General features: G+C 51.3%; 1 protein-coding gene across 2 annotated transcripts in view; it reads right to left on the bottom strand.

The window, feature by feature from the left end:
* The window catches only part of TGFBI (transforming growth factor beta induced), a 32,372-nt gene extending 12,241 nt beyond the window's left edge, over positions 1 to 20,131 (bottom strand). The window contains exons 1-7 of one of the 2 annotated variants that reach the window (XM_019740384.3): positions 19,883 to 20,131; positions 14,660 to 14,758; positions 5,101 to 5,165; positions 4,161 to 4,321; positions 3,663 to 3,827; positions 3,251 to 3,397; positions 664 to 805 (exon numbers count right to left, since the gene is read on the bottom strand). In XM_019740384.3, the coding sequence (XP_019595943.2) occupies positions 664 to 805; positions 3,251 to 3,397; positions 3,663 to 3,827; positions 4,161 to 4,321; positions 5,101 to 5,165; positions 14,660 to 14,758; positions 19,883 to 20,016 (913 nt within the window). In that variant the 5' untranslated portion in view covers positions 20,017 to 20,131. The remainder of the gene's footprint in view (positions 1 to 663; positions 806 to 3,250; positions 3,398 to 3,662; positions 3,828 to 4,160; positions 4,322 to 5,100; positions 5,166 to 14,659; positions 14,759 to 19,882) is intronic. The other variant, XM_074313546.2, reaches the window with a different exon arrangement.
* Positions 20,132 to 27,327: the final 7,196 nt, after the last annotated feature.

The raw sequence follows: 27,327 nt of genomic DNA, 5'->3' as shown, positions 1-27,327 counted from the left end.
GATTACTTTTGGGAGGAATCAGTGTAGTTGGGGTACCCAGCGGACCTGGGGCCTACTCCCCCTTGCAGGGGACTCAGGGGTTACAGGGCAGCAACTCAGTGGTCCTGGAGCTGAAGGGGGCGGGGTGGGGGGAGTATAGAGCCCAGCCTCCCCTCCTAATCTCTTCCTTCTCTTGCAGCAATAACCAATGCACCCCCTAACTTAGCAGCTCACTGAGGACGTGAGGAAGGACCAGCAATGAAGGGTCAAGAGTTGACTATTAGCAGTTTTTAACTGTTATTCTGAATTATCCACGAAGCCCCTGGCCAGACATAGGAAGTGTGATGATTCCATTTCAAGGACGCCAGGACCTACCATCCCCTCCCCACACTGCCAAGCTGCTGCCCACCTGGCAGCCTTGTTCTGGCTTTGGTCATTTGGACCTTTAACTCTCGTTGAGTCTGGCCAGGGCCTGCTTTGGACTTGCAGCTCTGCCTCCCGCCTCAGCCAAAGCGCATCCCCAAAGGCTTCTAAATTCCATACACGCCCCTCTGACTAGGATGGCAGGCCTGTGTCTATCCTGAGACAAGATGGCAGGTGGCGTGTCTACCTTGGATGGGAGCAGGGCTTGGGCTCAGTGTGGCTGCTCCAATGAGGTGGCGGCAGGAGCAGAGGGGTGCTCACCTCTCAGGGCCACTGGGTCACCCAGGATCCGGTTCAAGGTCTCAGCAGGGATCTTTTCAAAGGCCTCATTGGTGGGGGCCAAGAGTGTGAACTGGCCATCCCCTTCAAGCAGGGTGTTGAGCCCTGATGCAGCTACGGCAGCCTGTGGGGGAAGGGACGGACAGCATGAGTGTTCCCTGAAGGCTCTGGGATTCTCCAGAGGCAAGAGGCAACGGCCTCGCCAATCCTCCCTCAGAGGGCGCCAGGCTTTTGTAGAAGCCCAAGGTGAAAAGACAAGCCTTGGGGCCGGCCCGCTGGCTCAGGTGGTTAGAGTTCCATGTTCCTAACTCCGAAGGCTGCTGGTTCGATTCCCACATGGGCCAGTGGGCTCTCAACCACAAGGTTGCCAGTTCAGTTCCTCGAGTCTCGCAAGGGATGGTGGGCATCATCCCCTGCAACTAAGATTGAACACAGCACCCTGAGCTGAGCTGCCTCCCGGATGGCTCAGTTGGTTGGAGTGCGTCCTCTCAACCACAAGGTTGCCAGTTCGACTCTCGCAAGGGATGGTGGGCTGTGCCCCCTGCAACTAGAAAAGTGGCAACTGGACCTGGAGCTGAGCTGCGGCCTCCACAACTAAGACTGAAAGGACACAACTTGAAGCTGAACGGTACCCTGCATGACTAAGATTGAAAGGACAATACCTTGACTTGGAAAAAAAGTCCTGGAAGTACACACTGTTCCCCAATAAAGTCCTGTTCCCCTTCCCCAATACAATCTTTAAAAAGAAAGACAAGCCTCACCAAAGCTCACCTCTCACCATGGCCTCCGCGAGTTTGCCCAGCCTGAGTAAGTTCCAACCACTCTGGCCACCTCTCAGTTACTTCCTACGCCTCCTTCCTTCACACCTCCAGGCCTGGGCCTGTCATCCCCTCTGCCCGTCTCCTTTCTTCACTTTTCTGACTCCTAGTCCTTCTTTGGGCCCTGACTAAAATGTCATTTCTCTAAGTAGTCAACGTGGCATTGTCCCCACCCCACCCCCACCACTGCCCCTGCAATGAAAATGAGTCTGTCTGTTACACATACTTGTACAACTTGCTGTCCTTCTCATGTCGTAATTAGTTATAGGTCATAATTCCTTGTGTGAGCCCTGTGAGTATAAGGACCATATAATCCATTCTCTACAGAGCAGCCAGAACACTCTGAAAGCATCGATGGCTTCCTTCCCGCTGCTCTCAGGATGAAGACACACTCCTTGGCCAGGTCGCATGGCCCTGCAGGATCTGGCTCCTCGTTGTCGTCACTCTGGCCTCACTGGCCTCCTGCTTGCTGCTCCTGCCTCCGAGCCTTTCCTCTTATTTACGCCTGCTCTCCCCTCTGCCTGCCATGCTCCTCATCCTTCAGGCCTCAGCTCAATGTCACCTCTTCCAGAGAGACCTTCCCTGACCCCCTGGTCCCTACTGGCTTCCTCTGAGCACCACTCACTGACTTCACAACGCTTAGCACACTCTGTGGCTACCATTTTGTTTCTTGTCTGTCTCCCCAGAAAGAATATACGTGCCACTGGGAACAGAAATCTGTGTGTCTTGCTCACCCCTCTAATCGCGGCACGTACAACAATGCCTGGGAAGTAGCAGGTGCTTAATAATTATGTGTTCATGGAAGGAAAGAGGGTGTCAAGGAGGCCCAAAGGGGAAGAAGCCAGCAAGGAATATTTGCCAACCTAGACAGTAAGAGGTGGTCACTGAGTGGGGATCAACTGTCCATCGAAAGATGTGCCCCCAACCCCGTGGGAACAGCATTCCCTTGCAAACTCCTGACATGTGAGGGACCCATACGAAAGCAGGGGAAGAGCTTCGAGAGCAGGGTTTCCAGGGCCCTCCAGAGCTACTTCCCGAGGTCACCTCAGTGCCAGCCTGGCCTGGGGGAGTGTTGTCCCTGTGTGTTGGAGATCTCCAGGGGAGGAACCACCCACTCCCACTTGGTATCCTTTGTGGTCAGGAAGTTCTGCTTGAATCAGGGCAAAAAACCTGACTGGGTAGCCTGTGTTTACTTCCTCTGAGCAGCCGGTGCCAAGAGGAACACCCACTCGCCGCTCCAGTTGTAAGATAGCGTCTGCTGGGCGGTGGGGGAGGAAGAGCATTCTGTGGGCCCAGAGCGGTCAGAAGCCAGGCCAGAAGTCAAACCCCAGCTCCCGTGTCCACATGGCTGGACTTTCGGCTGTCCTGGGTTCCCAGGAAACGTGGGGATGGGTGGAGCAGGGGTCCCATAGTGGGGACATGTGGTCAAGAAGATCATGCAACCTGACAGGCCATTTATTCTAGTCCCACATGTGGGAATCACCACCTGGAAGGAAGGCCCTCCCATTTCTGGAACCTGCACTGCAGGCTCAAAGGACCCCGCAGCCATAAAACATGGAACTTTCCAGAGGAGTCAGAAAAGGAAAGGTTTGCAAAGGAGGAGGCAGGCGGAGGGAATTTGCCAGCAGGGGATGATGCTGTTTCCTGCACTCCAGCTGAGGGTCTGCTCAGTGGCTTCTCCATGTTCATGGGCATTTAGAGGAAGGTCATCCCTGTTCCCTAAATGCTCTCCCACAAGGGCAGCCCCTCACCCGAAGGGTCTCGAAGATGTCCTCGATCTCGATGATTTGCTGGATGCTGTTGGTGGTCGTGGAGATGACCTTGTCGATTAGGTGTACCACCCCATTGGTCGCATGGTGGTCAGCTTTGAGCAGCCGGGCACAGTTGACGGTCACGATCTGCCCAGAGAAGAAGTGAGGACGAGTGATTAACACATCAGAGGCGTGGTCTGGAAGCCCCAGGCAGGGAGGACACAGCACAGAACGTGGGTTCCATCAGCTGTAGGACTAGAGGGTCTGAGGAGAAGCAGGGGCAAGGGGGTGGGGGCTGACCTACAGCTGACGTCACCTGCAGGACCAAACCCCAGGGACCAGCCCCACCTGGGGACCAGGAGGGGGCGCAGTGTGGGCACAGGGTGAGGCTCTGTACCAGGGGTTCCCTTACCCCATTGGGATAGTGGTGAATCTGGATGTCCGAGTTCTGGTACATGGAGGTGAGGGCCATGCCGTGTTTCAGCTCGTCTGTGAGGACCCGTCTGTTCACCATGTGGTAGCGAAGGGCGTTGAGCAGCTCGATGTTGACGTTGCTCACCAGGGAGTCCAGCACTTCCTGTGAAGAAGGTCAGCGTGGCAGTGAGGGGCCTGCAGACCCCATGTTCAAGAGGTGGGTGCTGGCTACCCCGGCAAACATGCTCCCGAAGCCCCAGTGACCCCAGGTCTCCATTCTGCCAAGGAGCTCTCCTCAGGGCGCACCATGGTCTGTCTGTCCAACTGGACAGACAGGGCACTGGAAGCTCCCTGGCTTTATCTGAGGGTGAAGGAAACCGTTTCCCGAAACAGTGGGAAGTCACTAGGGTCTTCACCCTTCTTGTAACCTGCCCACCCTCTGAGGAGGAAGGCAATTCCCAGTAAGAGTCCCCTGGGCAAAAGGAGGTCATCTCACAGCTGACAAGGAAGCCCAGGCCTCGTTGCTGGGGGCGAAGATGGTGAAGCTGCCAGGCCCTTCCATCTCAGGCCTCAGTTTCTCTGTTCGGTCTGTGTACAGCTGAGTGGTGGTTGATCCAACGACTCCCAGCGTCTCGTAGAGGTTTGAGAGTGGCAGGGCTGCAGGGGCAGAGGACAGAGGAGGCATGGGCCTGGGGGCCCAACCCCCCAGTCTGCAGAGAGGATGGCACATCTGCGCACGTGTGTGGGAAGGCCCCAAGACCGCCTCCCGCTGGGGAGCCTAACGCCTGCCACACGCTTCTTGAAATAACTTGGTCAAGAAAGCCTCCCTACTTGAACTCAACTGGTTGATAAATTTCAATCATTTTAACGTCAGCAGAGCAAAACTTCATTTAAGCCAGGAACTTAAGCGAAGGAACCCAGCCCATGCCAACTGCATACCCCTGGTGACCTTGGCACCAACCAAATTGCCCCCTTTCTTCTAAGTCTCAGTCTCATATTGTCAACTAATAAAACAGCAAACATTTCACAGTTAAAAAAGAAGCCTCCTCTGCACCCTGCACGGTCCTGGTGGTACGTGGAGCTGAAGGGAAAGTGCTAATGAAATCCACAGGTGCCACGCAGCCTTGGCTTCATGGGGCCATTCGTGGCACCTGGGCCTGGTGAGAAGAGCACAGGTGGGTCAGAACTGGAGTCTGTGGCAGCACCTGCCGAGGAGGTCAGCTTGAATAGGAAGGAGCAGTACAGGAAACTCCGTTTCTAGCTTCCGTCCTCCAGCCCTTGCATGGGGCCTAGAGGCCAGAGAGCACATGGGGAGAAACGCCACACAGCCTCGTCCCTCGGACCCTCCTTCAGACTCTGCTGCCTTCAACGCGCCTGCTCCTCTCTCCCACCCCTGCCCTCCATCCGCACCAACACACAAGGCCTGGCGTACTCACCTGCCGGACAGCCCTTCTCTCCTGGGACCTTTTCATACCCAGGACAGCACTCGTAGCTGATGACTCTGCAATGAAACACGCACATCTGTAGTATCAGGCAGGGCTTCCCTGCGCATCACATGTCACCATTCCTCTCTGCAGGAAGAATGGCCTCCATTGACAAGGAAGGGAAAGGGTGCGTAAAGTATGCTGCTCACGGAGGAGACCATCACTAAGTCATACGTGTGCCTTCCGGGCAAGGAGCCTGTCATCCTTCCTCCACTTTGTAGAGGGTCCCCAGCGGCTGCCCCCGTCTACAGCAACCCACCTGGGCACCAGTCAGTTGACTGCCGCAGCACGTTCAACAGTGGGATTCGAAAACATACCAAGAATTTCTCTGCAACGTAATTTGCGGGGACCCAATGGGTGGCATTCCTGAGAGGCAGCAGGGAGAAGCAGCAAGAGCCCTGGACCTGTTCCAGCTCTGAGGCTGCCCCTGGCTACCTGGGACCTCGGCAGCAGGTCTGCCTCCTCTCTGGGCCTGGTTCCTCATCTGTAACATGTATGTACGGATCGTGCAATGGTCGTTGGATTAAATCTCTCCTGGCCTTCCAGCTCTCCAGTTTAATAACCAAGAAGGGTCGTGTGTACATGATCAAGTTTTTCTCAGTCTTTACAATCAAACTTTAAAAGTTTAAAAATTAAAATAAAAACAAAGCTCCTTTTATCGAGATGCTTTTTTAAAAATTTCTTTAAATTAAGAACAAAATTTTAATCAATGAAAACATTCACATGGTTTCAAATTGAATGTATACAAAGGACGATATACTAAAGTGACCCCCATCTACCCTGATTCCTCTACCACCCCATCCTCCTTCTAGGAGACAACCAGTATTGCCAGTTTGCAAGATTCTTTGTATTTGGAAGAACAAGACTGGCCGTCTACAGTTTTAAACCATGAAATCATTTGGCAGAGACACTTAAAACTTTCTTGTTCTAACTCAGACCAGTCCATCACGGAACATATTTACCTCCTTCTGGAGGTCTGGAACACTTAGCTTCAGCTAACCCACATTCTGGGGAAGCCCCAAGACTGAGAATTTCAAATATCACTGCAAAGGAAGTTCCGTGTGCTAAACGCCTACACCGAAGACTTGCTTCATCAAAGCCCCCGTGTCTGCCTAAGGCCACCCCTGCCCTGGCAGTGTGCACAACCCCTCCGTGGCAGCCCTGGAACCAGACGCAAAGAGTCATGTCCTGCCCCTTCCTTTCTCATACAGGAAGGAGAGAACCCAGACTTTAAGCGCAGTGGGTTTTATCACAGAAGTGCTCACCATGGGCCTCTCACAGGCTGTTCAATGACATCACCAGAAGAGAGGCAGGCAGATTGGGAAGAAATAGGGCTTTGGAATGGGGAAGGGTGCTCTCAAGGAGTTCAGACATTCTGCGCTTACTAATTCCATTGGCGTCATCGCAGGGAAGCCCTGGTGAGTCATGAGAAGATGAAGTCTAATCCATCTCTTATCAAAGGTGGTGTTTTAGAGACGGACTGGCTAGGCTTCTCAGGCTGTCAGGGACCTCCATGTGTCACTTGACCAGAAAGGCTCCTCCCCCACCCCCGTAGGAAATGGTTGAGGAGTGACAAGCCATGCGCATTCGTCTTTGCCCTGCTCTCCCCCCCTTCCCGCCTTCCTCATGCCCCTTTTCTCCAGCCCATCTCCCATCCTTCCGTTCTAATATTTCATTCCTACTTCTAAGGTTTAATGGCCTGGTAGTCTCAAGACACAACTTGACTGATCCACAATTTTATCTTCAGCAACTAAAGTAAGAGCTGATTGATACACAGCCTTTTGAAGGCAGCATGGTGTAATATTAGGTTGGTGCAAAAGTAATTGTGGTTTTTGCAATGATTTTTTAACCTTTTAAACGGCAATTACTTTTGCACCAACCTAGTAGAATAGAATTAGGAGACTTGGCATGTCATCCATCAGTAACTAGCAGGGCTCACAGGCCAATCCCCTAATTCTCTTTCTGGGTCTCAGTTTCCTGATCTATAAAATGAGATGAAGTTAAGCTAGAGGATCTCTAAGGTTCCTTCCAATCTCACACTCACAATTCTAGTCAATGGGATTATGTCTAAATTATTTCTTTCAAAGAAGGGGAGTGCCAGCTTCTCCCAGCTAAACCTTAGGGAGAGCTCCGAGCCTTGAGCCCACAGAAGCAGGGAACACCCGAGATCCCAGGCTTTCTCTGATAAACACCAGGTTCTGTGGCTAAGATAGGGGATACGGGATTAGATCAAGTCCCCCAAAGCTTAGTTTCTTTCCAAAAGTGCCTGGGTGACAGTCCATGGAGTTGGAGCACAATTGGAGGATGGGTCTTCTCCTAAAAGCCTTCCTCATTTCTGGGGACCCCTGTGTACATGGTTGCTACAGACTCCATTCCTTGGAGCCCCCAGCCACACTGGCCCCCACCAGTCATGTGACTCACCAGAAGAAGACTTTTTTCCCAGGGTGTTTACATCTGAGTTCCACCCCAAAAATCCACAAGAGAGTTCAACAGCTCAGGTGGCCTCACCAGGACAAAAGAAATCAATTCCCCAAGTGTGGCCTGGTTCTTGTGGCCATGTGTGTATGAGGGTGACGAAGGGGTGAGAATGGCACAGGAGAAGCAGAGGGCTGAGGGGCTGGGGAGAAGGGACAGAGCTAAGCAGAAACTCTCAGCGTGGAGAAGGCTATTTAGGATGGAATCTGAAAGCTGTGAGGGCTCTGGGCACAAAGGGGTTTCTTGAGATCACAGCTGGGTGTGTGTAGGGGGAGATCTAGGGTTCTTCTCGAATTTCATCGAGTCCAGTCCCATTGCCATTGCTCGTGACAATGCACATATTTGGGGGAAAGCAGGCTGACAAATTTGACAGTGAGAGGACACAGGTGTTCTCTCCAATGTGATCAGAACTAACCGTCGTCAGCATTCACTGTGCCTCTCCAGGTGAGCTTTCTGCACCCATGTCACCAGCGGCTGGACATGGGTGGCACACTACCCCCAGCAGGGGCTCAGTCCCCCATCTGAAGGCTTTTTCCTGGTTCTCTGCCAGCAAGCTTTCTCCTAATCCTCTCACCTTGCTGCCCCCTCCCTCGCCTGCACTCCTGCCGCCCACAGCGGGCACACTGGCACTCTCTAGGTGTGCAGGTGTAAGTCATGCCTCTCAACCTGAGCCTGGCAGCCCTATGGGTTGAGATGCTTCGATAGCCGGCAGTTTCCCTGCTTCCAGCTGTCCCAACAATACTAGCTCTCCTCAGAGCCAGTCTGCATGGCCCCAGGGAAACAGAGGCCAGCTGGAAACTGCAGACTGAGAAGGTAGTGCATTGAGACAACCTTAACTAAACCTCTCTGGACGAGCAGTCCCTGTTCCCAGCCCAGTGTGCCACCCTCCTTGGTCTCTGGCCCAGGGGAGAACACACATGCTGTGGGGAGATGGGGTTGGGGGCAATCACAGCATCGGGGCGGCGAGGGGTGGGGGCTGACGCTATCTCTCTAGGATGAACGCGGCAAAGGACGGAGACCATGGCTGAGCCTTCATCTGTGTCTCCACAGTGCCTGGGCTTCCCTGCAGGCAGAGGACCAATCTGCTGGTCTCTGAATCAAATCTCATCAGCACAAGCTGTTCTAAAGGCTACTGGCTCTCCTTGGTCTGACAGTCCACCTCAGGTCAAAAAAAAGCATCTCTCTAGGGCAATGAGACACCATTTTGTTGTTGCTCCAGCTTCCCTGGTCAGAAGAACAATTTGAGGAAGAAAGTGAGGGAAGATTTAGAAGGGCATTTAATTGGGGGGGAAGGTAAAAAGACAGTGTCAATGCAAGTTCTAAGAATAGGGGTGTTCAGGAAGCTCTCCTCCAGTCCCCTCCGCATTTTTTACTCATGATTGGATAAAGCAGAAGTATTGGTTTCTCTCCCCAAATCATTTTCCAAGAAGTTAAAACAGTAAGTTAAAACAATTACTCTCTCCCAAGTGTGCTTTGTGGTTTTGGCCAGCTGTGGTGACTGTAAATGCGCTAGAGATTAACTAGATCCTGGATGTAGGTGGGGTGAGGAACGGGGCCTGAGCGCTGGTTTCCTGTGACAGAAGGTAAACCATTCAGTGTGTCATGATTTCCAAGTGGAATCGCAGCGCAAACACAGACCAATAACGTCTAGACATTCAACATGCCCCACACACTGCCTGCCTGGAGTGGGTCGTTTTCTGCACTCCTGGCCCTGGAAACTCAGCTGAGCTTTCCTGAGCCTCCCAGCAGAAAATCATAATCTTGAGCACCCTGGTGAAGAAGGGTTTGTCTTCACCTACTGTCCACCCCCAAAAGCCCCCCACAACCCCACTCACCCAGGCCCAGCTTGCGTAGCGATGAGCCTGACTCTTCAGACAATGTAGTTAGATTTTTCCATGGCAATCTGTGTGCAGTGTGTGAGGGCATTTGGGGGGCTCCTGGATGCTGTGTCTCCTCAGTTCCCATGCCCTTCATTTCACTAGGGGTGTTGGGGAGTCAGAACGACGTCAGACTGGGGTTGGTGACTCTGGTCACCTGCTGACCCTGAGAAGGCTTCCTCCCTGGGGTCCAAAGCCACAGGTTTGGGGGCTGTAAAGAGAGATCCGGGGCCGATCATCCAGGACCTACTGGATCACTGACATTAGCTGCGAGGCTTGATTCTCCCTGGGGGCAGCGTGGGAGAGTAGCAGACCCACTTACCAGCGGGTGACTCTGAGCAGGTTGCTGAGGCTTTCGGACCCCTAGCTTCCCCCTCTGTAAATGGGGCAAGAATCAGACTAATCTGATGGAGTGATTATGAAAACCGAATGAGCTTACACAGGAAAGTCACTTAACAGATGCTTCATATTTACTAAGTGCTCAGTTGTTGCGCTTATTCTTAAAAATCTCCAGGTATAAACTTTAAAATTGAAGTTAGGTTAATAACTTCATTGAAAGCCATGTCCTACATGAGGTCACTGGTCAAATCACATCGTAATAAATAAATCCCCCATAACACATCTGTATAACTCAATAGATAGGACCTGTATTAGTTTCTCATTGTCTCTGTAACAAATTATCACAAATCTGGTAGCGTACAACAACACATATTTATTATCTTGCAACTTTGGATTTAGAGTTAGAAATTGGCCTTATGAAGCTAAAATCAAAGGCCACGTTCCATCTAGAGGCTCTGGGGAAGAACCCATTCCTTCTCTTTTGCAACTTCTAGAAGCTGCCTGCATTTCTCGGCTTGTGGCCGCACCACTCCAACTTCAGTGTTTATTGTCACATCTCCTTTCTGACTCTGGCCCTCCTGCCTCAATCGTATAAGGACCCTTATGATTGTACTGAATTTACCCAATAATCCAGGATAATCTCTCCCCTCAAGATCCTTAATTTAATCATATCTGCAAAGTCTCTTTTTCCTTGTAAGGGAACATGTTTGCAAGTTCAGGGATTAGGATGTGGACATTAGGGGGTCATTATTCTGCCCACCACAGGGCCTTACCCCACATGCTACATGGATTCATGTAAATACTCAACCCAACAAAAGTCCATGTCAGCTAAGCTACCTCCCAGGAGTTTGTTTGCAGAGTGAGACAGAACTGTCAAGAAGCTCTGTCCAAGAGAGACCTTCGGTGAACCCCTGGCGTTGGGTGTATATCAAATCCCAGCTATTTTGAAGCAGATTATCCATGGGTCCCAGCTGGCTGGACAGGGAATATGAAACAGGTCTGGGGACAGCCTGGCTTCCTTAGATGGCTTCTCACCATCCTCTTCTTTTCCCTCTTGGCACCAAGGTTGTGGGATACAGGACAGGGAAGACAAGGAGGGTTGTTTGCTGCGATGTCCCTGGCCGCCCTGCCAGAAGGAGACCTAATAGAAATAGCCCCACTGGCTGATGGAAAAGCTCAACCAGGCACCAGCTGCTTCGGTGAAAGTCAAACTCCTAAGCTTCACTGCAGTGCTGAAGAAGTATTACTATTTCAGCCCTTGGGCAAAGCAACGCTTGTTACTAGAGAAAGGGGAGTGTCCTACCAGCTCATCTTGGCCCTGGAGAAGGGCTCTTGTGTGTGTGAAATATGTTGCTTGTGAAACAACTTCAAGGCTTTTGGAATGGAGAGCTGCCACCTCAACCTCCCAGCTCCTGCTGGCCTCCCGGTGCCATGTTTATAATGTCTGAGCTCCTGCAATGACTGTTACAGCCCCATGATGTCAGCTCCGACTTGGCTGTTAAGCAGGCCTCCCTGTCCCCGGGGTTTGCACAAAGGAAGCCTGTTGAGAGGCAGCAAGGCTTCCTGACCACAATTTCCTGCACCATCGCTCAAGCTGCTGCCTGTAAAAATTTTATGGTTACTGATCAGACGGGGCCTGAAATCAGAGTGGGATGCCGTCTCCCTACCTCATAACTCTCTTTGTTTGATTAGCTATTGTATTGCTCTGGTGCTCTTTAGGATCTGAAATAAAAGCTAACTCGAGTTTCCAAGTAATAAAATTCACTGAAGTCACTAAATAGAGGCCCACTGGTAACCACTTCCTGTAATAAAATCCATATGTCGGGGCTTGACAAATAGCACCAAACACCCTGTCCTTCTCTTTTTGGAAATGCAGGAAAGTTCTTGTCTGAGGACCATGAAGTATTCCGTAACAGGAGTGCTAAGTGTGGCCAGTCCCCTCCCTCCCCCATGGAGGTGGCTCCAGGCTCCTGGGTCTCTCTGTGGGACCAGATACTGCAAAGTTTTCACCCCAGGCCCTGTGCTTGGTGTCCCTGTCCACTTTCAAGGGCAAATTCTCCCTGGTCTTCGGCCCCTTGGTGACCTGTTCTGCCCCCTCCCCCATGACACTTTGTTCCCTTTAATCCCAACATTCACTTCTACTCCAGCCTCTTCCCCGGAGTCTTGCTGAGAAAGTTCCCACTGCCCAGTTGACCCCCAGCTGAGATGGTCCTCTTTGCTCTCCTACCACCACCAGGCTCCCCATTTCCCAGTCTGGTCCTCCCCCAAATAAATGCACCTAGGGACTCTTTTCACCAGGATGATGTTAAGTCCAGCCAGCACATCTCCCTCCCCTTCCCTTCCTGACCACCATGGCACTTAATTCCTGGGGGTCAATGGCAGCTCGGACAGGGTCTCGGCTCTGGGTACACAGTGAGCTGCAGGGCTGCTCCGTCTCAGCTCTTTTGGGGACAGTGGCGATGAGTCCAACTGCTTCCCCTTCCCCTCCCTGAGTTCTCTGGGCCTCTGCCAAGCTAGCTCCACCTTCCTGACGCTGCACGTGGTGTTCCAGGAAGGGACCCTCTTGTCCTAGATCATGCAGTTTTATATCAACGCATGTTTTTTTGTCTTCATTTCCTCTTTTTGGAAGCTGCCCAAAGCAGCGGCCACATGGAGGAGTTGAACCTGCCCAACGACCCCTCCGGCTTCGGGAGGCCAGGTGGATGGCTGGGCCCTGGTACTGGGCTCTGCTGGACTCCGCTCCACAGCTCGCCTGGCACACCCACACCCACACCCACCCATCTGCTCCTTTCCCCAGTGCCTGGGACGCCCTACACTCACTGGTGTGAGGAGGGCGGCATCGCCATCGCCACGCTATCAGCGCCCGTCTGCTCGGAGGCGATGTCACCTCGCTGCTGTGCTGCCAGCACCTTGGCCTGGCTCACAGAGGGAGGAGGAGGCAGGTACGGAGCCAGGAAGCCAAGGCGAGTCACCGTCCACAGCACTGCCAGCCCGGGAAGTGCCCGGGACCATGGTTAATCAGCTGTTAGGTAGTCAGGCAAATGCCACAACATAGGGCCACCTGAAATACCACGGCCAATGCTACCCTCTGGCCAGTTTGACATCACAAGCCCGGTCCCATTTTTAGGGGAACTGGGACTAACAAAGAGGTTGAGCTTTTTGAAACCCAGGGCTCGGAAAAGTGCAAGAGCTGTTTGCTTGTGAGCAGCGCTCTGGTCACCTTCCAAGAAGCAATTATGTGGGGCCTGGCTTGGTGTTTAAGTAATTAACTGTTTATTTGAGTAGACAATATACACACATGGGAAAAATCAGAGGACTCAAAGAATTCTTTTTTTTGTTTTTTTTAACTTGAGCGCCATGGAAGGATGTGTGGTTTAGAATTTGCACAATCTCTTTTTGTCCACAGCAGCAAGAATTATCGCTGGGTGTTTGTTCACTGAACCCAAGAGGTGTGTCCTCTTAGCTCATGCAACCCATAGCTTTGAAGCTGGGTTTGGTCAAGTGCAGAGCCAGCTGTCATGGACCTGTCCTTGACAGGCTCCCAGGGAGCTGCTAGTCTCGCCCCAGCTCTGCCTTGATCTCTAATTTCCCTTGATTCACACGAAGATTGATAATTGCTTAACACAATTAGGGTCACAAGGTAGAATACTGATTTCCATGTACATTTTAAAGAAAGAGCATTTTCCCTTCCTTCGGCTGGTTATGAAGTTGGAGGAGATGTCTGCTCAAAAGCAATGTCATAAGCAATGCATTTAAAAATCCCTAACATGGGAATATGTTCAAGACAGTACTCAGCGTCTCTTAATCCTCCTATTATGCAGACAAGAGGAAGGTCAGGCCCTCACAAGTGGCTCAGGAGGTTTCACATAGCACATCTTCCCGTCTGTAGGGGAGAACCAGCTGTGAGATCTGGTGATGGCTGGCACCCAAACAGATTAGGTTTCCACAGAATTCTGTTAGAACATGCATGTCACCCTGTTTCCATCAGGCAGCAGACGGTCAGGGTGAAAGGTGCCTCTCTGCATGCTGCCAGGGGCACCAACAAGCCCCACTGGAACCACACTGGTCCACACCCCACTGGCACTCTTGCTTCTGTTTGCGTGGCCTAGATTTGCAAGTTCTAGGGGGAACAACACGAGCAGGTAACATCTACTGAGCACTTACTATGTGCAAGGAACCTTAGTCAGCCTCTTGGGTGCATTAGTTCATTCAATCCTCAAAACAACCCCATAAAGTCATCCTATTGTTAATCCCATTTTACAGACGAGGTAACTGAGGGTAGTAAGGTGAAGCAACTTGCCCAGGTAAGTGGTAGAGCCAGGGTTTGAATTAGGAAGTCTGAGCCTATCTTCTTAATATGCTACGCTGCCTTGTAAATGTGGACATTTCTAGGCACTCTCAGTCTTTTGGGGGTGTTCCCCTTAAGATTGCAGAACAGGAGTGGTATATAAGCCGCCAGTGGGCTTTCCTAGAGTCACAGTCTGGTGGCTTCTCCATAACAATAACATTTGTATCATTTAATGAGAATTTAGCACGCATGCATGGACACATGTTTCTTGCTTGTAATCTCAAATCAGCCCTGAAAAATGTATCCAAGTCTTGTCAGGAGCCTTAAAAATGCAAAACATAACTGGCCAGCTTACTAAAACTGCCACTCCCAAAGCACACGGTTCCCTGACATGTTTGCACACGCATCGTGACGGCTCCCTGGCAGCCTGACCTTACAGAGGGCTGGCCAGGCCTGGGGGTACCCGCAGCTGCCGTACATGGATCCCACACTCCTTGCTGGCTGGTGGTCTCAGGAGGTTATAGGTACTCACGTTGATTTGCCACAGATTTTCCTCTGGTACCACTGCTTGCAGTTGGTGAAGTACTTCTTGTTGGTGCCAATGAGCTTCTGTACAGCACATACGTTGGGGCTGAAAACAAAAGCAGCCATGTTAACAAGATGGTCAGCACGTCCACCCCATCTCCCTGTCCTCCCCACCCTGTTGGTCCTCCTCGGTCATTGGAACTTCCAGATCATTCTAGATATGGAGAAGATACAGTCCTTTTGGTCTTGGTACCAGGAGGTGGCTTGGAGGTAGACACTGGACTTCCCGACCTAGATTTCCAACAGCCCCTGGAAGTTACCCACCAAATTAAAAACTGTCCAAGTATAACACACACATAGACACAATTTCTTCACGTAAGTAACCTACTTTGACATGGATGTTTAGTAAGTAGAAGTGAAAGCACCTTAACGTTGTAGATTGCATGTTACAGATTGAGAAAACAAAGTGAGAGTGGTGTGTTTGCTAAGCAACGTAGCTTTGCAAGAAGCCCCCAGCCTTTGTCTGCAGCTCCACCTCACACTGAGCCAAAACGTCCACAGGCTCTACCCTGGCATCCCAGGGCACAGCAGTGGCCCTGCTGTCATGAAGGGAGGCTGAGGTCCGGGCCCCACACCTCCCAGGCAGCTCCACACACAGACAAGCTCTGCGTCTCTAGGCCATCTGCCTGGCTCCCAAACACAACCTCTCAGAATGCCACTCCGGAAACTAGGACACAGCCAGCTGCTGTCAGGACCTCAGTAGGAGACACTCTGAAACTCTGAGTCATTCACAGCTCAAGTCCCACTTTTCCCAGGAAGCTTTCTTCCAGTGCCCGATGTGACACTCATCTGTCCACCTCTGAGCTGGGGTACAGCCCTCGTTTGACCCGTGCACCAGCCAGAATCCTGTAACTGACCAACGTGTGCACGTCACCGCTTTTCCACTACCCTCTGAAAAACCTTGAGGGCCGGTGCGCTGCCTCGTTCTTCCTTGTGTCTTATAGGGACCCAGTACTGGGTACGGGGGAGGAACAGCGTGGAATGAATGCAGATGAACAGAATGAAAATACTGCTCCCAAGACCGCCCAGTTCAGAAGGAGCCTCAGGAGCTGTGGAAAAGCTGGATGCAAATGCCCCGGGGTTATGCTGAGAAACATTCTTCCTCAGAGACGTGGGGTGCTGTTTTTGTGAATTTTATTCTAGTGCACCAAGTCCTGACCCAAACTGTGCCCAGTCCATGTGGTAGCAGGACCGTCATAAGGAGTCCCTGGGGAAAGGAGGCAGCTGTGGCTGTGTGGTGACAACTGGGGGGGAGAGGGGGTATCTTTCCGAGAAGGAGGCAGGCAGTTCATCTGGCTGACCACAAGTCAGAGGAAAGCAAAGCGAAGAGACGGGGGATTTTCACACCACCTCTGTGCTCGGAGCTATCATTCTTTCATAGCAATCCCTCTGTTACTTTACAATGCAATCAACAGCCATCATTTGATGTGCACGGTATGTTTCAGGAAGACACTGATGCTGCAGTGACAGCTACACCTGCCATCCCCATCACATCAGCTGCAAGAACTTGGTCAATTCTCAAATACTCAGAGCCAGGTTATGGGGTGACAGAGCATACTGACCCTTTCTTTCTTGGCCCTGTCTCTTCTACCATGTGGCTGCCACCTCTTGTCCAGTTGGTGGTTCAGTAGGCAAAAGTAAGTGGGCCAAAGAGGCATAGTAACTAGTGACTCGATGTAAGAACCCGACGGCCAGAGAAGGCAGGAGAGAAAACCACAGGCCGGCACTTAGATGAGCCCAAGTCCCCTTCGTCCTAGCTGGGTAGGGCCAAATGCCCGCAGCTCTCGGGGGATCCTAATGGAAGCCTCCTTCTCTGCTTGCTATCTGGGATTTACAGGTTATAGCAGTTCCCACACAACCCCTGGAGAGCTCCCGCTGGCCACACTCCAGCCCTAGGTGTGCAACCTTACAAGTTCTTCTATCTGACCAGGCAGGAAACAATTACTGCCGAATGCCCTGCAACTTTCCGAAGGCGCTTGGCGCATCTTCAGGGAGTCTCTTGTGGAAGTGGCTCCAACATTCCTCTGCAGAGTGAGTTTCCACTGCTGCTGCCTTTTGAGTCAGGAGCAGAGGCTGGGCTCGCTGTGACGCTGCCTCTCACAGTGGGGTGAGAGGGGGTGCGCTGCGCATATAGGAAATTCATGCCGAAGTTTAATCAAAATGAGCAAGCCATTTCTGGGCCTCCTGCCTTACGCACAGCAGCTCTGAAGTTCAACTTGCGTTTGCAAATCAAATGCTTCAGGAAATTCAGTCCAGTTTTGGTTGTTGATATTCGGAAATGTGACCGCATTTTTACTTCTCTTTCAGTATTTTTTTTCCTTCCCTATAGCAACACAGATACAGCTGGGAGTGAAGAGACCGTGTCATAGTCATGACTCTCCCAACAGCTTTTTGTGTTTGGATTAAGTCACTCCATCTCACTAAGGGGCAGTTTCTCCATCTGTAAAATGGGAACATGCACAATAGATGCAAAAGAGGTGATGGATGATAAAGGGCTGCACACCAGCATTGCCCCCTCATCAGTTCTTCCTTCACATCTTGGAGCACATTGTAGTTCCTCAAAAGAGCGAAGGGATTTTCCTTCCCTTTTCACCAGTTCTCACTTTGAATGAAGGGCCGCAGCTTGAACAAGGTTATCCATTTTGCACAGAGTGCCCCACCCATGTGCAAGGCCAGGCAGCCCCGTGCTATTTTCAGGGGCAGTTAGATCAGAGTAACCACAATTGTGCCTGCAACCATTTTGTCACAGTCCATCTGCCTGTGATCGAGACTTTCCTGGGCGGGGGTGTGCAAGTGTGACTTCTTAAAGTATTCTGCCCGTTAAAAGATCACCAGAGGGTAAGGGGGAAGGGGGGCTCTAGAAGAGGGTAAATGGGGTCTAATATATGGTGATGGAAAGAGAACTGACTCTGGGTGGTGAACACCCAATGTGAGATAGAGATAATGTATTACACAATTGTACACCTGAAATCTATGTAACTTTACTAACAATTGTCACCTCAATAAACTTTAATTAAAAAAAAAAGATCACTATAGGTCTTTCCAACTGCACCGTAAGAAGCTCATCTAAAGGATTAGCCTGCAGGAGTATTGGTGTGTGTGTGTGTGTGTGTGTGTGTGTGTGTGTGTGTGTGTGTGTGTAGAGTGGAGAGGAAATTGATCTAATATCTGAAATTCATAATAAAGACCACTTACATTAAAAAAACAAAAATCAAAACCCTGTTTTCTGGTTAGTGTCTCTTCTGTGCTCTGAAGGGAAGGAGGTTTGCTACAGAGATGGTTCTTGGTGGAACCCCGTCAACACTTTTGAGGACGCTCCACTGTGGTGTGCACAGACACCATTCAGGGTGACAGTGCTACAGGGCATACTATCGGGGTCTTCTGACATAGTGGCTAAGATACTGAGGGAACAGAAACCTCCCAGGCAGATACATAAAATGCTTAATTTGCAAGAAAGGCAGAGGGACAAACGTGAGCTGGGCAGAGACCATGAAAATGCCAGTTGCTCACATTTTAACTATTATGCCTCATATCCCGCTGTCTTTCTGACCTGCCCTTTCACCCTTTTGTACCAGCTTAAGTCAAAGGTGATTCTCCCACTTCTCTAAAAACCCCAGGACATCCCCGGAGCTCTCCTCTTTCCAGGAGGGTATTGAGTCTGTGGCATGGCCTGGCTTGATTTCACTCTGCAGAGTGGCCAGACATTCCCCGTAGCCCTGAGCACCTGAAAGGCCAAGTAAGTGCCAAAGGCCATAGGTAGAGGGAAGCAGGATAACTACCCAACCTCCGAGCACTCCTGGGGTGGGAGCCAGACTAGGCTTTGCAAAGTCCAATGAAGTCAACTCTAATGACCCCTAACACTGAGTTTTGATCTGAGTACAGATCTGCCCAGTCACGTGGAGGTCTGGGCACTGCCTGGGTTCGAATGCCAGACCCCATGGCATTTGAGCTGATACCCAACGATTCTATCCACACATAGTTTTACCTAGTGTGGAAAAGGAATTAGCACAACCAGGTAGGCTGAAAGCTGCGGCAAAGCCTGGCTATGTGTAAGCAGGATGGCCTGAGTGGGGATGTAGAAATACTGCCACCTCTGCCTGGGTTTGCCAAGGTCTTTACCAGGTCCAACCCCGTGCCTGTGCATGCCTCCTTTAAAAACACACACACACACACACACACACACACACACACACACACACACACACACAAAAAAAAAAAACAAAAAAACCCGCTTTTTTATATTAGTTTCAGGTTCACAAAACAACATAATGGTTAGACATTTATACCTCACCAAATGATAACCCCCCCAAGTCTACTACCTCTGACATCATATGTAGCTGTTATAATACCATTGACTCTATTCCCTATGCTGTACTCCACATCCTGTGACTATACATGTGTGTATGTATATATGTATACATACATACATACGTACACATATTTAATTATCGTTGACTTTCAGTACTAATCTGTGTTTGCCTCCTAAAGCCAACACATCTTCAGTGTCTCAAACGGGTATCTGCAATGATAACGTCCCAACTTCATAAACCCAGCTATAGTTTTGAGAGATTCTAATCCTGGCCCCAGCGTACACTGCAGGACCATGGGAAAGTGGTGTGTCCTTCCTGGACTCAGTTTCCCTATCTGTACAGTGCGTGTGAGGACATAGAATTCTCCTGTTCTTCATCTGGCAGGGGAGGAGATGCCACACTGCCTTTCCTGCCCTGGCTGTGCCTGGAGAGAACTCTCTCTCGTCAGGTGGTGGGCGCAGGGCCTGGCCAGGTGAACAGGAGTCTGGGGACCTTGATACTGCCAGCTTGTGTGGCCCCAGTGTCACATCTAAAGGCCCTGGACAAGGACCTGACTGGAATATGTGCACTGCTGCCAACTCCCTCTCACTCCTATGTGCTGTGAGAAGCGGAAGGCCCTGGGTTGGGTGGTCTCATGCTCTTGGCGGGAGCCTGGCGGCGCTGGTCAGCTCTGCCACCCCCTTCCTCTACAAAGCATCTGCTGCTGCCTTTCCCTCTATCACTCCCCACCTCCCTCCCTCTACCTCATGCTGGGCTTGTCCCTCCAAGCAAGCGCCCCATCGCTGCCTGCTTTTCATTTGAGCTTTGTCCCTGGCGCCCCCAGCCTGTCCCTGCGCCCCCCCAGCGGGCAGCTGGCTTACCCATGCTGCCGGCCCCGGAGCCGGCTGTGCTGCAGCACCAGCTGGTAGGGCGATTTGGCGGGGCCCGCCAGGGTGGCGGCAGGGCCCAGGGCCAGCGCCAGGGCGAGGGGCAGCAGCCGCAGGAGGAACGCCATGGAGCGAGAGGACGCGCTGAGCGACTGTGGCCGGGCGGAAGGCAGGGGCAGTGAGAGCACCTCCTCAGCGGGCCGGGCTAATAAGCGGCAGAGGGGCGGGGAGGCCAGGCGGGCAGGCGGAGGGCGGGAGCCCCGGCGCTTCGCCCCCTCCCCCGCCCCCCCCTGCCCGCCAACCCCGGGCTGCGCGGCTCCCCTCACTATCCTCGCGCCGCCCTGTCCTCCTGCCGCCGGTCCTCCTGCCGCCGGTCCTCTTTCCTCCCCTCCCCGAGCCGCTCCTTGGCACCAAGGCCACAGGTTCTCCGAAAGGAGAGGCTGGGAGCCAGGGGCAGCTGTGCCAAGGCTCTCCCTCCTGGAGCCCGCAGGGCTGAGCCCAAAGATACCTCACTGGTCTTGAAGCTACAGAACATAGCCCCAAGTGGGGCGAGGGGCAATGCTGATGCCCACAATACGCTCCCCAGCAGATTCCCTCTGCATTCCAGGAGCACCCCTCTCTCCCCTAGGCTTGCTAATTGAAAGATAGATAAGGAGTAAACCTTAGGCTTAACCAAAGTCAAAAAATGTGGGACAGGTTTTGTTAGACTCTAAGCTGCTCCTGGAAACCGTACAGAAGGGCGGCGTCCATTACCTTGGCACTGGCTCTTTCTCTCTTCATTAAGTATCTGTGCAGCACTGCGGCCAGATGGGTGCTGCAAAGAGATGGCATAGACAAGATTTTTGCCCTGGAGGAGCTCAGATCAAGCAAACAAATAGTCACATGGGAGGGAGGCATTCGCCCAAACACCTATTAATTACCTACCAGTTAGTTACCTAGCACAAAGATGGATGAGCAGATGGGATCCAGACTCCTTCTGAAAAAACTCAGTCTGGAGATTTGCGGGCCACCCAATAATATGCTATGGAGAGGGGCAGCTGGGGGCCTGGGAGCCAGGGGAGGCATCAGGCCCTGACAGGGGTGACACCTGCCAGGCAGCATGAACTGTGCATTCAGGGAACTCAAGTTGGCCGGCTGGCTGAAGCATGGGGAGGTAGAAGCACGGAGCAGGGAAGGCATGTCGCAGGGCCTAGACCCAAGCTCAGAGTCCTGCAGGTGATGGAGAGCAGGCAAGCGACACCATCAGTGTCAGGAGCAGGCTATGAGAGAATCAGATAAAATAAGACAAGACAGGAGGCAGGAAGATCAGGTGATCAGGAGGGGACCATGGCAGTGGAGGTGGGCATGAAGAGAGGCAGCAAACCAGAGGGGTGGCCTAGGGTAACGGGACTCAGCAGAACTTGGAGGCTGTACATAGGGTGTGGGGAAGGAGGAAGAGTCCAGGATGACTAAGGTGTTCCTGGCACGGGCATCTCGGTAGATGGTAGCACTGAGACAGGATAGTTAGCATGTCCTTAGGTAGACAGGGAGGTCCCTGGGGGAATAAACAAGGACAGCCATATCCTGAAACTCCAGGTTTTGAAATCACTCCTTTACTCCAGGACATAATGTAACAAGCTCCAGGACATAATGTAACAAGGCCTTGAGGTTAATCATAAAATTCCTTTTGGCCTGACTAACGGAGCTGATCTGATAGATAAGGTGGGTCACTTTGCTAATTCCTTCAGGGTGGGCAAGCAGAACAAACCTGGTAGACGAATTTCATGAGAAGGCGCCTGTTCCCTTCTTCAAACACGTTCCCTTCTTCAAACAGCTCCCCTTCCCCAAACAGGCAAGGGAAGGTATAAAAGAGCTTTTACCTCAGTCACTGGGCACCCCCATTTGGGATCCCCTCCCTCTCGGGAGCTCTGACCCTTTGCTTTCAATAAACTGTCCTCTTTTTAAAACTCTTTGCCTCTCCTGGGTCCGTGTTTCCATTCTTTGGTCTCACGAGACACGATCCCGGCACTCACTCACTCAGAAGTCCCCTACATCATTCAGGGACTCACAGAGACATATTCCCCCTTCAGTACCATTTTTAGAATGAGGGATATGGAGGCAGGTGCCGGTTTGCCAGGCGAGGGTAAATGGTTTTGAAGACACTGAGCTGGAGGTGCTTGCGATTCACCGTGAGCAGCTGGAAATAAGGGTCTGGAGCTCACCCGCCTGGGGTGGAGATCCAGATGTGGAGTCGTCCTCGGCCTATAAAAAGCCGAAGCCATGGGAGTGGACGAATTCTCCAGGGAAGGCAATCCGTGGGTGATGACAGCTGTCCAGGAGGAAGTTACCTTCCAAGGTCTAGAGTTCACGGCAGGTGTGAGGACTGGAGATGCAGAGTTGAGTCCCCACACTGGCATGTGGTGGGCAAACTCCCTCAGGAGCGTGTATTGGAAAAGAGGAAGAGCGAGGGGAAGAGGAGGAGATGGCAGGCCAGAGCCCTGGGGAGTGCCATCTAGAGAGGGTGAGGGGAAGGCAGAGATGGAACCCTGACAGACAGAGGTCCAGCCAAGGGGATCCAGAAAGGCCAAAGGAGAGGAGAGTTTCGAGAGCCACCATCACTGCCAGGTGGGGCAGACAGTTCAACCTGGACTCTATCACTTAGTGGTCCCTACACGATGGGTGGTACTTGGGAAACCAGAGCCCACAAGGCTACAGAAAGTTTTCTGGAACATTCTGATTCCAGGTTGTGTCTTCTGCATTGAATACTAGGGGATGTTCTGGGGTGACTGACCTTGGAGACAGCCGGTCCTTCCCTGATGTCCTCCCTGTCTCTCTCTCTCTCCATCTCTCCAGAAAGAAGAGGTAGGACATTCACTCCCCTGGCTTCCTGTGGGGGCCAGTCCCAGTGCTGGAGACCTCTGCCACTTTGGGGAGAATGTCCCCGTTGCCTGTCTTTCCATCCAGGAGAGCTCATTCTGCTTGCTAGTGAGGACTGTCAAGCCCATACTTCAGTCTGGAGTTACAGGCTTTTCCCGAAAGCAATTCTCTGGGCGAGGAGAATGCCTCTCCTGCTGCATCAGGTCCTACGTTGGGGATCCGGGGATTTAGCTCCCCTTTATGTATGAATCCTTTTCCTTGCTGTGGTGTTATTATCATTTTCTTTTTTTCTGGAGCTTTGAGGAGCAAATCCAGAGAACAGCTATTTTGATGATTTCCACATCATAAAATCCTATCTGTGCACTTTCTGTTCAGGCAGAAAGATCACACAAAGAGAAAGGCAGTGAGGCCATATAAACGTCCACTAAGATCAGGAGCTGAGAGGCTGCACTGGCCTGGGCTGAGGTCTGAGTACACAGCAGCTTCCATGGGTTGGCATCCGAGGCTGAGCTCCTGTAAAATAGCCTCTTTATAAAATCGGGACGGTCTGATCGGAGGGCAGGGTAAGAAATGAGAAGTTTCAGGAAAGGATAGGCACCAAGAGGGAAGGAAGTAGCCTTTGGCAACTTTGCTTGATGGTTTTGGTTTGTGGGTCCCCCAGCCAGGATCCAGGTAGATTGCCAGCCTTGCCTGAGCAACGGCGTTGGGATAGCAAAGCTGCTGAGTGAATGCTCTGAGGCAGGTGCCTAAGTTCAAATCCCAGTCCTGCTACTTACAAGATGTGCAGCCTTGAGCAAGTTGTTCAACAACTCTGAGCCTCAACTGTTTGACCCCTTGGCCTAGGGCATTGATGGTTTAAAAATTTGCAAGTTAGGGCTTAAAGTTCCCCTGGGGCTAGAGCACCGGCTGCATCACAGTTTTAGGGAGATGCCTCTTGTTTGTAAGAGCCGGGAAGCCCTTCCTGGCCCAGCTCTCCCTCTAGCAAGATTTACAGGCTTTGGGCCAAGTCAGGTAATCTCGCTGTAAAACTTCCCTCATCTGTAAAACTAACATTCGATGACTTGAGTTTTTCCATGAGCTCAGAAATGCAATTACAGTAATACTTCATTTACTGTTTAGATGTAAAAAAAAAAAAAAAAATTCCACTTCTATGCCCCACCATTGCCCCCTCTCCAAAAACACAAACGCAGAACACTGTGGATATAAACACATTCTCCCACCAGAGACTGCTGCTGTGTGGGGGTGGGAGGTTGGGGGGGGGTGAGTTGTTACACAGAACAAGTGACCGCTACGTGGCAGGAGGAAGGAGCAGGGTCCTCCATGCCCAAGTGACCCGGAGCCAACCAGGCCTAGCACAGCTCATGACTAGACTGCCCATTTGGGAAGGATTTTCTTTTTCTTCCCATGTTAGACCAACTGAAGAGAAAGAGAGGCTTGTTTGGAACAACAATTACCAGACTTTGTCAGGCACTTTATAAAAATGACTACTTTCACATTCTGTGGCTCATACAAGATCACCAAACACAGTTTAGATTTTGAAAATAACCCTATTGAGCCTGACAACAGGCCTTAAACATCAAGATGAATTAGTAGTTCCAACAAATTCCCCACAGAGAAAACTTGGAAAGAAATTGGTCTGGGTCTGTTGGCGGGAGAGCTGGCATTTACAGCCTGACTGCCTGCCTGCCTCCCTTTTGTCATCCTCCCCAATGTCCTAGCAATATAGATAGGTGACATGGTCAAAATCATTTCCAGAGGGCACCCGGCCTTCCTTACCTGCCACGATGTAATGAATTAGAGAGGCCTTAAAAGCCATTTCCCTAAGACTTGCTAGGAAGAAAGAAGGGTCAACTGGGGCCTGAGACAGCCAATTTCAAAGAGTATATGAATCAAATTTGGGGGAAATTTTCCATGCTTTATACAACACACAGCACTTAGAACAGTACTTTACACATAGCAATTATCCATCCACCTAACAAAAAAATGCGAGAAACACCCTCATTTACTGAAATTAAGAGGTGACTGTAGTAGTGCCATTTAGGTTTTGGATTTGGTTTTCCATGGAATTTCTATAATCTTGCCACTCAAAATGTGGTCTGCAAAACAGCAGCATCGGCACCCCTACCCCACCCAAACCCTGCACCCAATCAGACTCCACATTTTAACAAGATCACAAGCCATCTGCGTGCAAGACAAAACCTGAGAAGCACAGGCCTGCAGGGTTATGGTAAATATTGATACGCAGATAAGCTCAGATGAGTTTCAACTAGGATTCAATTTATATAAAGCTTTTCAAGAAATATAGCCATCGACAAAAAAGAAGTAAGCCTGAAAGTGTGTACCAATGAGGTGACCACATTGGGAACCTCTGTTTGCCACCCAGTCACTGGGTATTCAGCGCCTTCCACACACCGAACAGGGAAAAGCAATTGTGTTTAGCCTGGGTCACCTTCAATATTTCTGCCCTTTCAAAGCCTGCCAAGAGGGCCGGGGTAATCCACAGGTTTGTAACAGCAAGTATTTAAAACAAACCTGCAGCTTCAGTTCTGTCCCCAATAGATGGGTGGGGACCAAACTGTCACAGCCCTAAAAAGGCATTAAGTCCCCAGTGTTTACTTACCTAAATGACTTGCTGTTTTCACAACTTCTCCAAACACTGCCTTTCCTCACCAGCGCTTGCCAAATGCTACTACTTGTTGGGTAGAACCCAAATTCATTTTCCAGGGAAACTGATTTTTCACAAGTGCGTTCCATTGATTTGGCTCAGACAGAATATCTTAAAAGGGAAGAATCCAGAGGCACTGTCGAGGTTGCTTCAGTTGCCTGACCTCGAATATGTTTGTGGAGTGGTGCCCACAGTAGGGAACTTACCAGGTTGCTGGCTTGAGAAGCAAAGCGTACCCACGCCTTTCCTCTGCTCCCCTCAAGGTGTCCTGCATGGAGGGCAAAGGCCTCTGAGAAATAGACACACCCAGCCTCAATGCATCCCCAGGTCCACTAATCCCCAGGGCTCGCTCCTTTGTCCATCTGGTCTTCCCTTCTTTATTCTCGTCAATGGCACTGCCCAGAGCTGGAAAGCAGTGCAGCCAGTTTTGTCTCTCTTCCCTCCATGCCCATGCCTCCCTCCTCCACGTGCAATCAGTCACCAAGACCCTACAAGTATTCTTTCCGATTTGCTCCTGTGTTTCTATCACCCATTTACCACCGCCTCGGATACCCCACATCCCCACTGCCTCACTTCTCTGACCACAGCCCGTCTCCTTGACATCAGCTCCCAGCCCTACCCTCAACCCCCAGCCATCCATCTTTCCCAACACGGCCTGTCTTATCTTCCACAAACACCACTTGTACTGAAACTGCTCTCCTAGAGCATTCCCGGTGGCTGCTACTGTTTATCAGGGGAAATCCAGACTTCTCAGCCTGTTTTAATAAACATCTCTCCCCCCACCCCCTAGTTAAAACAGGAACACATACACATACATTATACAAAGCTTGGAAAACACTGAAAAGGTTAGAGAAGAGGATAAAAACGACCCATCCATAATCCCTATAGCAAAAGATACTTTCAGTGTATTGTCCTCCTTCTATTATACCCGGCCTCTACGTTTCCCACAGAATTCCACCTCCCCATCATCCAGCCTGCCTTCCCACGGCCCCAGTGTCAGCCTTGGCTCCTGCAGGGTGTGTGCCTTCTCCACCCCCCCACCCCCCACCCCCCAGCACACAACACGCACAGCCCCACCTCGGCTTCCCTGTGCAAAGGACTGGGTTCCTCTTTGTCTCCACTTAGTGTTTGAGACTCTCCATTCAAGACCAGTTTTGCTGCTGAGAAGCTGTGTGTCCTCAAGCAAATTCCTGAACCTTTCTGGGCTGTTATTTTTTTCAGCTGGTCTCTCTCCCATGGCCTTCTGCTTTAGGTTCTCCTTTTTGATGTTTAAGACTTTGAACCTTTGGTCCTTGGGTCTGTCATCACAGTTTGTACCTGTGCTTCTTTTATAACCTCTTAATAACTCAGCGCGGAGCCCAGATAACATTTAGGGATTCATTAATTGACTGGCTGGGTGGATTTTGAAAGATCTGGCCTAAGTCCCTTCTGGTGCAATTCACACTTATCCCCATGGACTGGTCTGGGGTAGACAGAGCCTGGCATTGCTTTCGCCGGCTGTTCCACCACACACTTCAGCCTGATGAGCGAGCGTGGCCTGCAGGGTCAGGCAGAGACTCTGAATGGACTTAAAGAGCACTGTTCCTGGACCCTGCCCCAGCTCCCCTGGTTGGGCATCCGGTGCCCGCAGGCAGAGGCAGTTTCTCTGGAGCCGGTGCTCCCAATATCACATCCCGATTCTCTGAATGCCCTCGCCCCATGCTGGTGAAAGGAAAGCCTCCACGTCCTCAGCTACAGTGTGGTGCCGGCTCAGAGAGCAGAAAAGGGAAGGGAGGCCGAAGCTAGGGTTCTGAGCTCCAGCAGCCATTCGAAGGGCCATGTTAAACATGCCTAAGAAAGTGCTCCTGTGCTGACACCACCCCGCCTCACTCCAAATCACCCTGGACATTCAAATCCATGGGCTAGAAGGCAATTCACA

This window comes from Rhinolophus sinicus, chromosome 5 (genome assembly GCF_057876585.1).
Source record: "Rhinolophus sinicus isolate RSI-liver-muscle chromosome 5, RSI-T2T, whole genome shotgun sequence".
In the NCBI taxonomy this organism is placed as follows: domain Eukaryota; kingdom Metazoa; phylum Chordata; class Mammalia; order Chiroptera; family Rhinolophidae; genus Rhinolophus; species Rhinolophus sinicus.
The sequence above is the reverse complement of the archived record's forward strand: the minus strand, read 5'-3'. Positions and strand labels throughout refer to the sequence as shown.